Source organism: Microcaecilia unicolor, chromosome 3 (assembly GCF_901765095.1).
Source record: "Microcaecilia unicolor chromosome 3, aMicUni1.1, whole genome shotgun sequence".
NCBI lineage: Eukaryota > Metazoa > Chordata > Amphibia > Gymnophiona > Siphonopidae > Microcaecilia > Microcaecilia unicolor.
Genome location: NC_044033.1, coordinates 346,602,843 through 346,616,208, shown reverse-complemented (window position 1 = coordinate 346,616,208; position 13,366 = coordinate 346,602,843). Strand labels below are relative to the sequence as shown.

At 43.7% G+C, this 13,366-nt stretch overlaps 1 protein-coding gene across 1 annotated transcript in view; it reads left to right on the top strand.

Moving 5' to 3' along the window:
- Window positions 1-12,889, top strand: part of CCDC170 (coiled-coil domain containing 170) — a 164,292-nt gene extending 151,403 nt beyond the window's left edge. The window contains exons 12-13 of the mRNA XM_030198473.1: window positions 3,920-4,156; window positions 11,099-12,889. Of these exons, the coding sequence (XP_030054333.1) occupies window positions 3,920-4,156; window positions 11,099-11,236 (375 nt within the window). The 3' untranslated portion in view covers window positions 11,237-12,889. The remainder of the gene's footprint in view (window positions 1-3,919; window positions 4,157-11,098) is intronic.
- The last annotated feature ends 477 nt before the right edge of the window (window positions 12,890-13,366 follow it).

Sequence of the window (13,366 nt, the reverse complement as noted above, 5' to 3'; positions counted from 1 at the left end):
TTCTCAGGTCATGGTTATGTTACAACACAGGTTGTACAGTCTTACCTGTCTTAAGTTAACTTTCCCTGTAGAATCAAGCTAATTTAGTTTAGAAATGATGCTGTACAGTGCTTTGGATAAAAAGACTTACTTTATACTCTACAAATAGAATAATAAAATAAACAATGATAGCTGGTTGATGCTGATTCTCAGCTGTAGAATAGCTGACCTGGTATGTAAATTGGAAAAGAGAACCTGTTTGGTGTATGGAGTTTAATGGTAGGGGTGGTCCACCCCATTCCTCCCATCCTGACCACATGTTCAGGGATTTTGTTCAGAGCCTCTGTCAGGTTGTAGTTCACTCGGAGGGCTTAAATGAGTTCCAGTGACCATCTAAAAGAAGCAGGGCTTAGAACTATGTGATGGGGATGATTGGTGGCACGTTTCAGGGTGCCAACTGAATGGATCTTATAGGATCTCTGAGGTTGAAATGCTTCTGGTAGGTGTTCAGCACCAGCACTGTTCATCCATTGATAAAGCAACGCCCAGATTCAATATATGGCACCTGAAGTTGTGCATGCAAATGTGGCAGTGCAGCCAAATTGTGTATGCAACTAAATTGGTTAAGCCAATCAGCGCTGATAATTGGCCACTAACACACAATTATTGGCTCTAATTGACACTAATTAGAATTTACACATGCAACTGGCTAAGCATATTCTCAAAAGGGGGGGGGGGGGGGTGGCCATGGGAGGGGCATGGGTGGGTCATGGGTATTTCTATAAATTATGTGCATTGTTACAGAATATGCCCTACCTTCGCCTAAATTAGGTGTGGGTATTTACATCAGGTTTTAGTTAATGGAAATGGTCACACCTAAATTTTAGTCACATGAACGGGCGCTATCAGTGCAGCACGACACCCCCAACCGGAGCAATGACCCCCCCCCCCCCCCCCCCCCGGGTGCATTTTTAGCTGCTGGGAGCAGCCGTGCGGCCCTCAGCTCTGCTGGCTCCCTGCTCCCTCTACTCCAGAACAGGAAGTAACCTGTTCCGGGGCAGAGGGAGCAGGGAACCAGCGGAGCCGACAGGCATGCGGCTGCTCTCTGCACCCCCCAGCAGCGTGCACCTGGGGCAGACTGCCCCCACCACCCCGCCCTTGGTACGCCGCTGGGAGCTATGCATATTCTATAAACCGTGCTTAACTTTAGGTAAGGTTTACAGAATAACATTAAGAACATTTTTTTGGTGCCGATTTTTTTGGCTCCATATATATAGGATTCACCCCAAAAGGCAAGGCAGTATTCTAACTATTTATGTGCATAAGTTGCCATTTATGTGAGTAAATAACCCTCTTCTAGAATGCTAGTTAGTGGAACAGCAAGCACCATGTTTTGATGGCCTGTACTTTTCTAGTGGGCATGCGGATGGGCAGAGCACACATGTATGGATATCAATTATGGAATTATTATAATTTACATGTGTTCATGCATACATCTAGGTGCAGGCATTTGTAGCAGCTTAAAGGGGTGTTGTAAGTGGCCGCTCCTAAATGTACACAAATTTTCTTCCACTTTAAACTAGTATTCTGTAAAGAAAAATAGAATAGACTTAGAATAGGCGCCCTGACCTGCGCCTGTGAAGGGCAGTTCTATATCTAGGCCCCTGAGATTATACGCCCCTTTGCATGCATGCATATACACCAAAGAGTAGTGCATACGTGCGTTAGCTCACTATTCTATAAGGGCATGTATTAATGCTATATATAACATGTATTTGCAAGGGGGTGTTCATGTGGGCAGAGTTTGAGAGAGTTATAGGAGGGACTTCCAGTTACACGTGCAACTTACAGAATAGTGTGTGCCCTTCCCACATTTAGATGCCTGCAGTTATAGCAGCTCTATTGTAAGGCATATTCATTCCGGATTACGCTAATCTAATAAAATAATTTGTACCGTCAATGTTCTATGGCTGGCTGGCTGGGTTCGTAATATCCTGACGTCAGCAAGCCTACAGCGTTCCATTCCCTCTCACTGACCTGCCTGCACATAAACACGAAATGACATCAGAGCGTGGAACAGTGAGAGGGAAGGGAACGTTGGAGGTGAGCTGACGTCAGGATGTTACGAATGCAAGCAAGACAAGTGAAGGCAACGGAATGCTGGACATGAAGGGAAGGATGGAATTGCGGGACACGAATGGGAGGGCAGAGGAGAATCGCTGGACATGGAGGGGATGGGAGACAAGGGGAGAATCGCGGGAAATGGAGGGGAGGCAAGGGCAGAGGACAATCGCTGGACATGGAGGGGAGGCCAGGGCAAAGGAGAATCGATGGACATGGATGGGAGAAGAGGAGAGAATCGTGGGACACGGATGGGAGGGCAGGGTAGAGGAGAATTGCTGAACATGGAGAGGATGGGAGGAGAGGAGAGAATCACGGGACACAGAGGGCAGGGCAGAGGAGAATCACTGGACATGGAGGGGAGGCCAGAATCGCGGGACACGGAGGGGACGGCAGGGCACAGGAGAATCGCTGCAAATGGAGGGAAGGTCAGAATCGGGGGATACAGAGGGAATGGGAGGGGAGGGAAGAATCGCTGGACATGGAGAGGAGGGCAGGGGAGAGAGGAGAAATCGCTTTGACGAGAGCCTTAAAAACATAATCACCATTACAAGATAGCCTTGCTAGTGCCCGTTTCCTTTTTTTGAGAAACGGGCCTTTTTTATTAGTATTCTATAATGGAAACTGGGCGCCCGGATGCTGTTAAAGATTAGACGCTCCCTGAATGGCATCAGAGTGCCTAACAGGAGAGGTCTACTTATAGAATTACCCACCCAGGAGATATTTTTTTCTTTATCTCCTTTTCCTTAATTTATTCCTCTCAGTTTACTGGGGTCCTTCCATTTATTGGGGGCTGAGAGTAAGAAGTTAGTTTTCAGCTTTAAAATATTGAGTCTGTTATTTTCTTCTTTAAAATTTGTTCAGTGGAGGAGTAGCCTAGTGGTTAGTGCAGCAGACTTTGATCCTGGGGGACTGGGTTCAATTCCCACTGCAGCTCCTTGTGACTGTGGGCAAGTCACTTAACCCTCCATTGCCCCTGGTACAAAATAAGTACCTGTATATATGTAAACTGCTTTGAATGTAGTTGCAAAATACCACAGAAAGGCAGTATATCAAGTCCCATTTCCTTTTCAGTATACTAATCTTCCCTGTTTTCTGTATTATTTACTTGAATGTATTGTTAAAAAAAATCCTGTATAAATAAAAAGTTAAATTAGAATTGCCCCCCATAGTGGGTGCCCTCTTACAGAATTACTTTCAAAGAGTGAAGTTTCGAATTTAAATTCCCTACATTTTGTATTCTGAAGGTTTCTCTCTACACTCAGTTACTCTTTTTCCCTTGCTGTATCTGTCCAGTAGCCCCCCCCCCCCCCCCCCCCCCCCACGGTTCAGTAACAGCTTGAAAAGGGACTGAAGCACTGCTAGGGAGGGGACAGAGAGATCCTAATACACGGGAAGCCTTGAATTGTGAAAAATAGTCTATTTAATTCAAACATTCTTTTTTCTTTTACAATGGTACTTAGTTCTCTATTGAAATGCTACAAACTGAATTTTTGACTTTGCTAAGCTGACCTGCCTTTTAAAATCTAGATTAAGTTCATTCTGCAAAATAGACATGTCAGTAAAAGAGGTGTAATAATAATTGCAACAAAATAAAACCTAGTTTGTTTCCTGACCATGAAAAGTAGTATCTAGCAAGCCATGTGAGTGGAATATTGTGGGAAGTCATTCACTTTCACCTTTTTATTCCATCTGATAGTTTTTTGTTTGACAAATGTTTACAGCTCACAATTGTTCCCATTTTCATATTTACAACACTTGTTAACAATAATACGGAAATAAAATCTTTCATATGTCTCTTGTCCTGGTGATATCACAGATCAGAACTTTGGAACAGAACAAAGCCATAGAAGAACTAAGCAAATCCCTGGAAAGAGTGGAGAAGGTGAAAGAGAAGGCACAGAAGAAGCTGGTCTCTGTCAAGTCCGAGTTAGACTTTACTGAGGAGGGCGCCAGGAAGGAGAAAGAGAGGGCCAAGAGCATGTTGGAAGCACTCACAAGTGAGCTGAGCACACTTAAGAAATCCTTTGAAGAGGTCGTGAAGAGGGAGCGACAGGTAAGAACATAAGGAAAGCCATACTGGGTCAGACCAGTGGTCCATCTATCCCAGTATTCTGCTTCTGACAGTGGCCAATTCAGGTCACAAGTACCTGGCAGAATCCCAACAAGTAGCAAGATTCCATGTTACTGATGGCTTTCCCCATGTCTGTCTTAATAGCAGATCATAGACTTTTCCTCCAGGAACTTGTCCAAACCTTTTTTTAAACACAGATCCACTAATTGCTGTTACCACATCCTTCAGCAATCAGTTCCAGAGCTTAACTATTTGTTGAGCGAAACAATATTTTCTCCTATTTGTTTTAAAAACATCATAATGTAGCTTAATGGTCTTTTTGAAAGAGTAAACAATTGATTCAGTGATTTTGTATTATATTTTTTAATGGATTATCAGAGGTGCTCTTCCACTGGTGGAAAAAAACCCTATTGTGAAAGAAGGTGCAACACCTTATTTTGTATCAGTCCAACTCCCTTTTTTTTAAAAAAATTTCACTGTGTGTTAATTCTTGTAAGTTTTTAGTTTATCATTTCTTCATCATAGTATGCAAATTCGTAGTGCTAAAAGTACCTTTATATATTTATCTACTCAAAAATATTTTTTGATTACTTATCTTGAACAAGCTGTAGTGGGGAGTTAGTGCCAATCGTAGGTTATTCCAGTAGCCATTATAGAATGCTAGCGTAAGTTGAAATTTACACACCAACATTTAGGAATGGCTGATTCTCTGAGGACAAGCAGGATTATTTATTCTCACAAGTGGGTGACGCTATCGGTGTCACCCATTGTGAGAATATAAAGCCTGCTTTCCTTGGAGAACACCTGCTACAGGTAAGTACCTTTGCTTTACGCCATATCAATGGCTGGTGTAAATGACATCAACTAAATATTGCAGTTGCATGCATAAATGACAGAATTCTAGAATTTTGGTGCATTATTGCTACGCATTGCCCTGACCCACCCATGCCCCTCTCGCGTGCACACCCCCTTGCTGTTACGTGTATGTGCTAAGTTTCTAGAACAGCAACTAACTACAATTGTAAATTAGTGCCAATTAGTGACAAGGAACTCAAATTATCGTTTATTATTGGTTAGAGCCAATTAGTCTCTAATTTACCAATTAACTTATGAATGTAACTGCCATTATGCTATAACCTAAGCACGAAATTTTGCATGTGAAGCACGAAAATGTGCATGCAAGATTATAGAATTACTACTACTACTATAAATCATTTCTATAGCACTACCAATTAGGGAGTGAGGTTGTCATTGATTACTTCCATTTTCGCCAGAGCTCGCTGGTCACTTATAAAAACTTTCAGGGGATAGCTCTGTTAGTGTGGAGTAACAAAAATGACAGAGGCTGGTGGCACATTATAGACTTACCAAATTATTGAATCTGAGCAGGCATCTGGATGAACTGTACAGGTCTTTATCTGCCGTCATCTACTATGTTACTATCCAGCTCATTTTCGAAAGTGATCGCCGGCCATCTTCCGACATAAATCGGGAGATGGCTGGCGATCTCGGAAAAGCGGCAAAATCGGTATAATCAAAAGCTGCTTTTTTGACAGCATCGCCGCTTTCCCGTTGCCTCGCCGGCGAAAGTTCAAAGGGGCGTGTCACCAGTGAAGTGAAGGATGGACATGGGAGGGCGTGGGCGTGGCTACCAGATGGCTGGCTTTCGCGGATAATGGAAAAAAAAGCGGCGTTAAGCAGTATTTCGCCGGCTTTACTTGGTCCTTTTATTTTCACGACCAAGCCTCAAAAAGGTGCCCCACTGACCAGATGACCACTGGAGGGAATGGGGGATGACCTCCCCGTAGTCCCCCAGTGGTCACCAACCCCCTCCCACATGAAAAAAATAAAAATAAAGCACTTTTTTGCCAGCCTGTATGCCAGCCTCAAATGTCATACCCAGGTCCCTGACAGCAGTATGCAAGTCCCTGTAGCAGTTTTTAGTGGGTGCAGTGCACTTCAGGCAGGCAGACCCAGGTCCATCCCCCCCCCTACCTGTTACACTTGTGGTGTTGAGCCCTCCAAACCCCCCCAACACCCACTGTACCCACATGTAAGTGCCCCCCGTCACCCATAAGGGCTATGGTAATGGAGTAGAGGTGTGGGGAGTGGGTTTGGGGGAGATTTGGGGGGCTCAGCACCCAAGCTAAGGGAGCTATGCACCTGGGAGCTTTTTTTGTATTTTTTAAACATTTTTAGAAGTGCCCCCTAGGGTGCCCTGACATGTGAGGGGGACCAGTGCACTACAAATGCTGGCTCATCAAGAAGCATACTGATATCATCAATACTATCTCTCACCGGAATCCTTTTGCACCTTACTCATCTAGAAGGTTTTCAGGCATGATGAAGAGAGCTCCCTACTACTCTCAGAGGTGTAGGTATGCTCCTCCTTCTTGCCAGCCTCAACAGGTTCAGCCCCAGGATGTTCGTTCTTCAACAGGTTCAGCCCCAGCATGTTCGTTCTCATCAGCAGCATGTGCCTAAGGCCTGGTCGGCTCCTCAGTCAAAACAGGGAATGAGGTTTTGACTGGCTCCAGCAGAGCATTGCTGCCATAATAGTGCCCATTCCAGTCAACCTGTCGGTGGAGGGGAAGTTGAGTTTATTGCCCTTGTAACCTCCGACTGTTGAGTTCTTCAAATTGTCCAACTCAGTTATGCTCGTCATTGGCATCAAAGACCACCAAATTGTCCTCCAAGAGCATGTTCGTTCAGCTCTCAGCACAGGGAAGTACTTGCAGAGGAACTGTTCACCCTTCTAAAGGCCCACACAGTTGAGCCCATTCCACCAGGGGAAGGAGGGAAGGGATTCTATTCTAGGTACTTCCCTGAGCAGAATAACCGACTCGATAGTCAGTTTGGACAGATAGTTCTGCAGAATTTGTTTGGGGTATAGAATCCAACGCCACCCTTCTAGTTCCAGGTTGCACTCTCACACAGTATGTATATGGTTTCAGAATAATCATTATTTTACCTCGCCATTGTAAGTTCCAATTGACATATTGTTGTTGTTTTTGGTGAGCCTGGTAGCTAGGGATTCCCACATGTGAGAATATGGCCTGCTTGTCCTTGGAGAAAGGGGGGGATGGGACGCTACACTGCCTTTCTGAGGATTTTGCAACTACATTCAAAGCGGTTTACATATATTGAGGAGCTTATTTCGTACCAGGGGCAATGGAGGGTTAAGTGACTTGCCCAGAGTCACAAGGAGCTGCAGTGGGAATCAAACTCAGTTCCCCAGGATCAAAGTCCACTGCACTAACCACTAGGCTACTCCAGCAAAGATGCCTGTAGCAGGTATTCTCTGAAGACAGCATGAGATTCATTCTCACAAATCCTCTCTCCTCTTGGAGTTGTTTTCCATGCTATTGTATTGTACTGCTGGTCACATGCTTTCGTGGCAGGCGGGAAGAAACTCACACATGCGCGGTGGGGACATTAGCATGTGCTTTTAAAGACATAAATGCTTTAAAAGTGCTCCGCACCGAGCCACGTGGATGACATCACCCACATGTGAGAATGAATGGCTTGTCGTCCTCACAGAATATCTGCAACAGGTAAGTATTTTTGCTATTTCGGTGACCTGATTTGGCCACCAAACTTAGCCAGCGATGCGCTGAATATTAGCAGATAGCCGGTTATATCGTGCAATATAACTAGTTATCCGCTAAGTGCTGACCGTGAATATTCAGCAGGAGATAACTGGCCGTCTCTCACTGAATATTCGTGGATAGCCGGTTAAGTACTATTTAACAAGCCAGGAGCCATTCCTGGCCAGTTAAATAGCACTGAATATTAGGGGGTTATGTTTTATGTCTGCTTACATTATTTACAACATGGGTTTAGATCCATGTGTAGTACAGAATCCTTACTATTGCTATTTACAACTGAAATTAGAAAATATCTAAGTAGAGCATGACAAGTAGTTTTGCTTCAGTTTGATATATTGGCACCTTTTGATGCACTTGATCATTCTTTATTGATTTAAAGATTAAGGGGTCCTTTTACTAAGGTGTGCTAACAGATTTAGCATGCTCTAATGATGAACACGTGCTAAATGATGATTCCCATTGAAATATAATGGGCATCTTATCATTTAGCGTGCTCTAATCATTATCGCAAGCTAAATCCATTAACACACCTTAGTAAAAGGACCCCTAAGTGAACTTGGGATGACAGGGTTGGTGGTGAAGAACTTTTGAAGAAAATCTAATATATAAATTCGCACCTCTAACGTTCTGAAGCTGACTCCGTGGCAGCTGGCAGTGAAGCCGTGTAGTGTTCGTAGGATTCGTAATCGCCCCGCCCTCGAGGGAACTCTGTATAGTTGCCAGGGAAACACACACACACTGATGCAGGACATGGGGGAGGCTTTAAAGGAAAAGAGACACCAGATTGACCAGCAGAGGGGAGAGGGGAGAAGCTGCAAAGACAGGAGTGGCGAATTCGGATGCATCAGGGCCGGAGGCAGGAGATGAGGGAAAGGAGACACCAGATTGGCTAGCAGAGGGAAGAGGGGAGGAGCTGCGATAACAGGAGCGGCGAATCCGGACGAGTTGGGGTTGAGCCAGTGTGAGGCCAGCTGTGACGCAGAGTGCCAAAGAAAATAGCAAAACAGCCCAGCCTGTGTGTGCCGGAGGTGCATGCCGCATGGCTAAGGCAGCCCAGGCTCCTTGTTCTCCAATGACGCCGCCTGGACAGGGGTAGGAAGGAGGGATGGGGCCCTGGACCCTTGCTAGCGCCTGTTTCCTTTTTGTTCGAAACGGGCCTCTTTTACTAGTATTTTATAAAGTGCAGTATAAGAATAAGATTCACTTTCTTGACTGAGCTATTTGCGGTGTTCCTCAGGACTCTCCGATTTCCCCTCATCTTTTTAATATTTATGTGAGTCTGTTAGGAGACGTTCTCCAAAGACAAGCAGGCTGATATTCTCACAAGTGGGTGACGTCACGTCGGCCCCGGAGGATTTTAAAGCAAAATCTAAAAATCTCTTTTACGGCGTTCCGTCGCGCGAGCGACCGTACTGCGCATGTGCGCACACATCTTCCCGCTCGCTGTGTGGACACGCCCCTCAGTTTTTCTTTTTCCGCGTCTGAGGAGACACGGAGTTCGTTAGTGCTTCGTGTTTTCTTCAGGTCCTCGGAGTAAAATCTCTTTTTTTATTTTACCCTTTTGGGTGTTCTTTATTTTTTTCATTTGTACTTTTTCATGGCAGGCTCATTGGGGCTTATATATACAGGTACTTTTTGTACCTGGGGCAAGGAAAAGTTAAGTAATTGCCAGAGTCACAAGGGGCTGTGCCTGAAATGAAAACAAAGCATATAAGCTTCTCTTTTTCTTTTTTCTTATTAAAATTGCTGGTAAATTGTTATCTGTGGGCTCTCTCTCGCCAGCAAAGTAAAACAAGCCCACATTTTTAGGATCCATTTATTAAAACTTAACAAATGGCTCTCGAGAGCTGTGAGAGCCTGCTTCAGCACACCACTGTCTTTAAGCCTCACAAGTGGTGAAGGGTTATGTCACAGGAGACAAGCAGGAACCTAAGCAGGTGCAACCCTGGTCAGCCACTGAATGGGCAACCTGGTGACACAAAATCAGTGGTGTAACCTTTGAAGTGAGTCTCCACCCGCCTCGGCGCCTCAGCTTTTAAGAAAGTATATTGCTGAAGTAGAAAGCTAGACTAAAAGTAACTTTTTAAAATTGAATAGACGGAGAATTAAAATTATTTGGTTTGGAGATTACAACAATATACCTAGCAGGTACTTGATAGCGGTGAGATACTGGACACAGAAAATAAATCTAAGTTCTTAGTTGTGTTTTTTGATTCTAAACTAAATTTTGCAGTACAAATAAACTGCTTGTTGAAATAAGTTTTTTGTGGGACTGAGAAAACTCCATTCAATCTGCTTTTCTTTGGACAATAAAAGTTACAGATTGATAATCCAGTCAATATTGTTACCACAGCTGGACTACTGTAACTTGTTATATGCTGGTACCTCGGTGAAACTACTTAGGAGATTACACTTGCTTCCATATTAACGGCTGCAAGGTTAATATGTGGTGTATCTCAGTTTGGGCATGCGTCCCTTTTATTGAGAGAGCTACATTAGTTACCGGTGAGTGAAAGGATACATTTTAAAACTGCATGTATCAATAATTGGGATGTCTTCTGAAAGTACTTCAAATGTACTGAGCATCCTGATTTTTTATTCTAATTCACGGTTCTGTCAGCTTTTAAAAATTGGACTCCCCTTGCCGCAAAATGTAACCTCCAAATCTATGTTGGAACTTCTCAGGAGCTAAAATTTTGGAATGATCTACCAATAAATTTAAGACAGATTACAGATCATCTTATGTTTCAAAAAACTTTGAAATGTTTTCAAATCAGGTAGATTCAAGATGATTTAAAGCTATATTACGTTGTTTTATGTATCTTTCTTTTTTCTAAATCTGTTCTCTGTACGTTTCTAAATTGTAATCTGCTTTGAAGCTAATAGTAATAGGGCAGATAACAAATACTAATATAGTATAGTATCTCTGTTTTTCAGTGTAGTGTTCATCACTGTTGCAGAAACATTTTTTGCCACAGATATGCAGGAGAGAAACTCTTTTTTTATACTAGGACCTGGGATCCTAAATCCAGGAGGTCAACGAGGCATCTTGGGTTTTCAAGGCTATCAATGATGAGAAAATGTGAGATGTAGTTGGATATGTGCTGAGGTTGAGTGGAACTACTTTGGATATACTTCAGTGAACTTGAAATCGTGTCCAGTGGCTACAAGTGAGGTAGAGGTTGGGGAGTAGCAGTTTCTCTCTGCCCATTGCTGAGAGTTGCTAAAGATGTTGCCTAGTGAAGAAAATGTGAAATCGATACTGTACATCACCGGCACTGTTATTAACCATTGGTTACTTTGTTTGTTGTTGCAGCTGGTGGACTTTCGGGAAGTGGTCTCTCGAACGCTGGGGCTCAATGTTAACACTCTGGCCCTGCCGGATTATGAAATTATCAAACGCCTTGAGATGCTGGCTCACATCCATCAGCATCACGTGGTGACTTGTGCCTAATCTGGTGATGTCCGTGGAGGATTTGCAGCTGGGTACAACAAACAAAGAAAGATACCTTGCCAGGCTGCTTGACTATCTGCATGGAGTCTTTCTTCTCAAACCAAACATAATTAAGTAGGCTTTGCAACGGGTGTTATATCCAACTTTTATTATAATTTACTGTCTCTCTCCTATTGAATATGAGTGTTTCTGGCGCCTATGGTAAGCTGACCGGGATTCTTGAGGATGGATATCTACAAATATGCTCTTTCCCCAAAAATTGTCGTCAAAACACTGCTGGATGGGCAGAGTTGAATGTAGGCAGAATTCAACTAACACATGGTTTTTGAAACATCCCTTTAAAGCAGAGCCCTGTGTTTCTTTATAGATCCAAGAATCACACGTAGTTCTAAAAACTGTCCAGAACAAACACACACAGATTCCTCAAGCACTAGAGAGCAAATCACCCACTGTACCAGAGCTTCAAGCAGAGAGGTCCAAACATTATAGCAAGCCAGCCAAAAACTTGTGGTTCCACATTCTCTGCTCCTATTCTTTCTCCTCTCTTTCCAATCACGGTTTCAAGAGAAAAAGATCAGGGCCCGCAGGAAAAAAAGAAAGCTGCTTCTCAGCTCTTACTGCTCCTTTCACGTTTAGTATCAGGGTTAGAGAGCAGCAAGTGTTCGCTTCCTGTGAAAACAAATTTGCAGATTCTCTCCAAGAAAGTCTCCATTTCTCTGTTTGCAGCTGGCAATGATAAACAGGAGAGTCTGCCCATTTCTTCCACCTGGCATTGCTAAGGACCCTTGTATCTTCAGCAACCGCAGGGTTTTGCTGACAACTCTGACCTGGCATGTTTTACCTCTGTAAGTGCCATTTTCTGTGTGGGGGTTCTTTTCACCCTGTCATGGTGCCAAACAAGAACAGTGAAGCATGTTCCTTAAAGGTGTGTTTCAAGTAGAGCTGATATATTTTCCCGCGGGGTAGTCATGTTGCTGAATAGCACTGCACACATGATGGATGTGAGAATAACTTTTAATTTGAAAGTTATTTATCACGGCAGGGTTGGAGCTAGCACATTATGATGATTATGCCCACTGGGAGCTTCCACATAATGCGCAGTATGGGTCAAAGGGCAGCAGGGAACAGTACAATTGTAACTACTGAACTGGTCTCTAAGATGTGTGAAACGTGAAAGAAAAGTGCCAGATAAACATAAAAGTGAAAAACAGGGATTTTCTGAATCTTATTTGGCATTCTTATTTTTGTTGGTTTTAATTTACTTCTTTCTTCCTAGAGACAGCCATGAGGTCAGTATTGAAAAGCACTTGCGTGATTGGTGACAGTGCTCACCATATAAATGCTTCTGCAAAAAATATATTGAACACTTCAATTGATAACTTTGGCGATGTAAATCACCAGGAGCATCACAAGCTGCAAACACGACTTGTGTGACATGCCCCCCAAACGCTTCCATCCCGCCCACTAGTGCTGTACCAGCAAGGGAAGCCAATGGATGGGGCGCAACTTTACCTCCCCAGCTTTTCTTACACCCTGTGGGGCTGCACGGCCTCACATAGCTAGCTACAGCCCTGTAAGTCACAAAGCAGGATATTCTAGAAGAGGGAGTCTCTGTTTAGGTGTCCTAAGTCCATGTGCTAGATGCCTATTCTATAGCAGAGTCTAGCCGGCTGATATTCAGCACTATTTGATAGGAACGGCTCCTGGCCAGTTAAATAGCGCTAAGCCGGCTAAGTGCTAAAATTTAGGGCGAGATAGCCAGTTATCTTTGCTGAATATTAGCACTTAGCACATAGCAGATAACTGGCTATATTTTGCAATATAGCCAGCTACCCATGAATATTTAGATGGTATCCGCTAAGTTTAGCGGCCAAACTGGGCCGCCTAAATAGCAGGCCTATCTTTGGCCGCTATAAACTTAACCATTCAACACTGAATACAGCTAAAAAAAACCAAACAAACCCTGGATATTCAATGCTGGTCACTGGAAACGGCCCAGCATTGAATATTCAGGTTCAGCGCTTATCATGGCACTTAGCCAGCCTGCCTTTCCTGGGATGAATAGCGGCTGTAAGTGCCTAGGTTCTGTTATAGAATGCAAGCATACTACCTGCAGCATTTAAACACCTG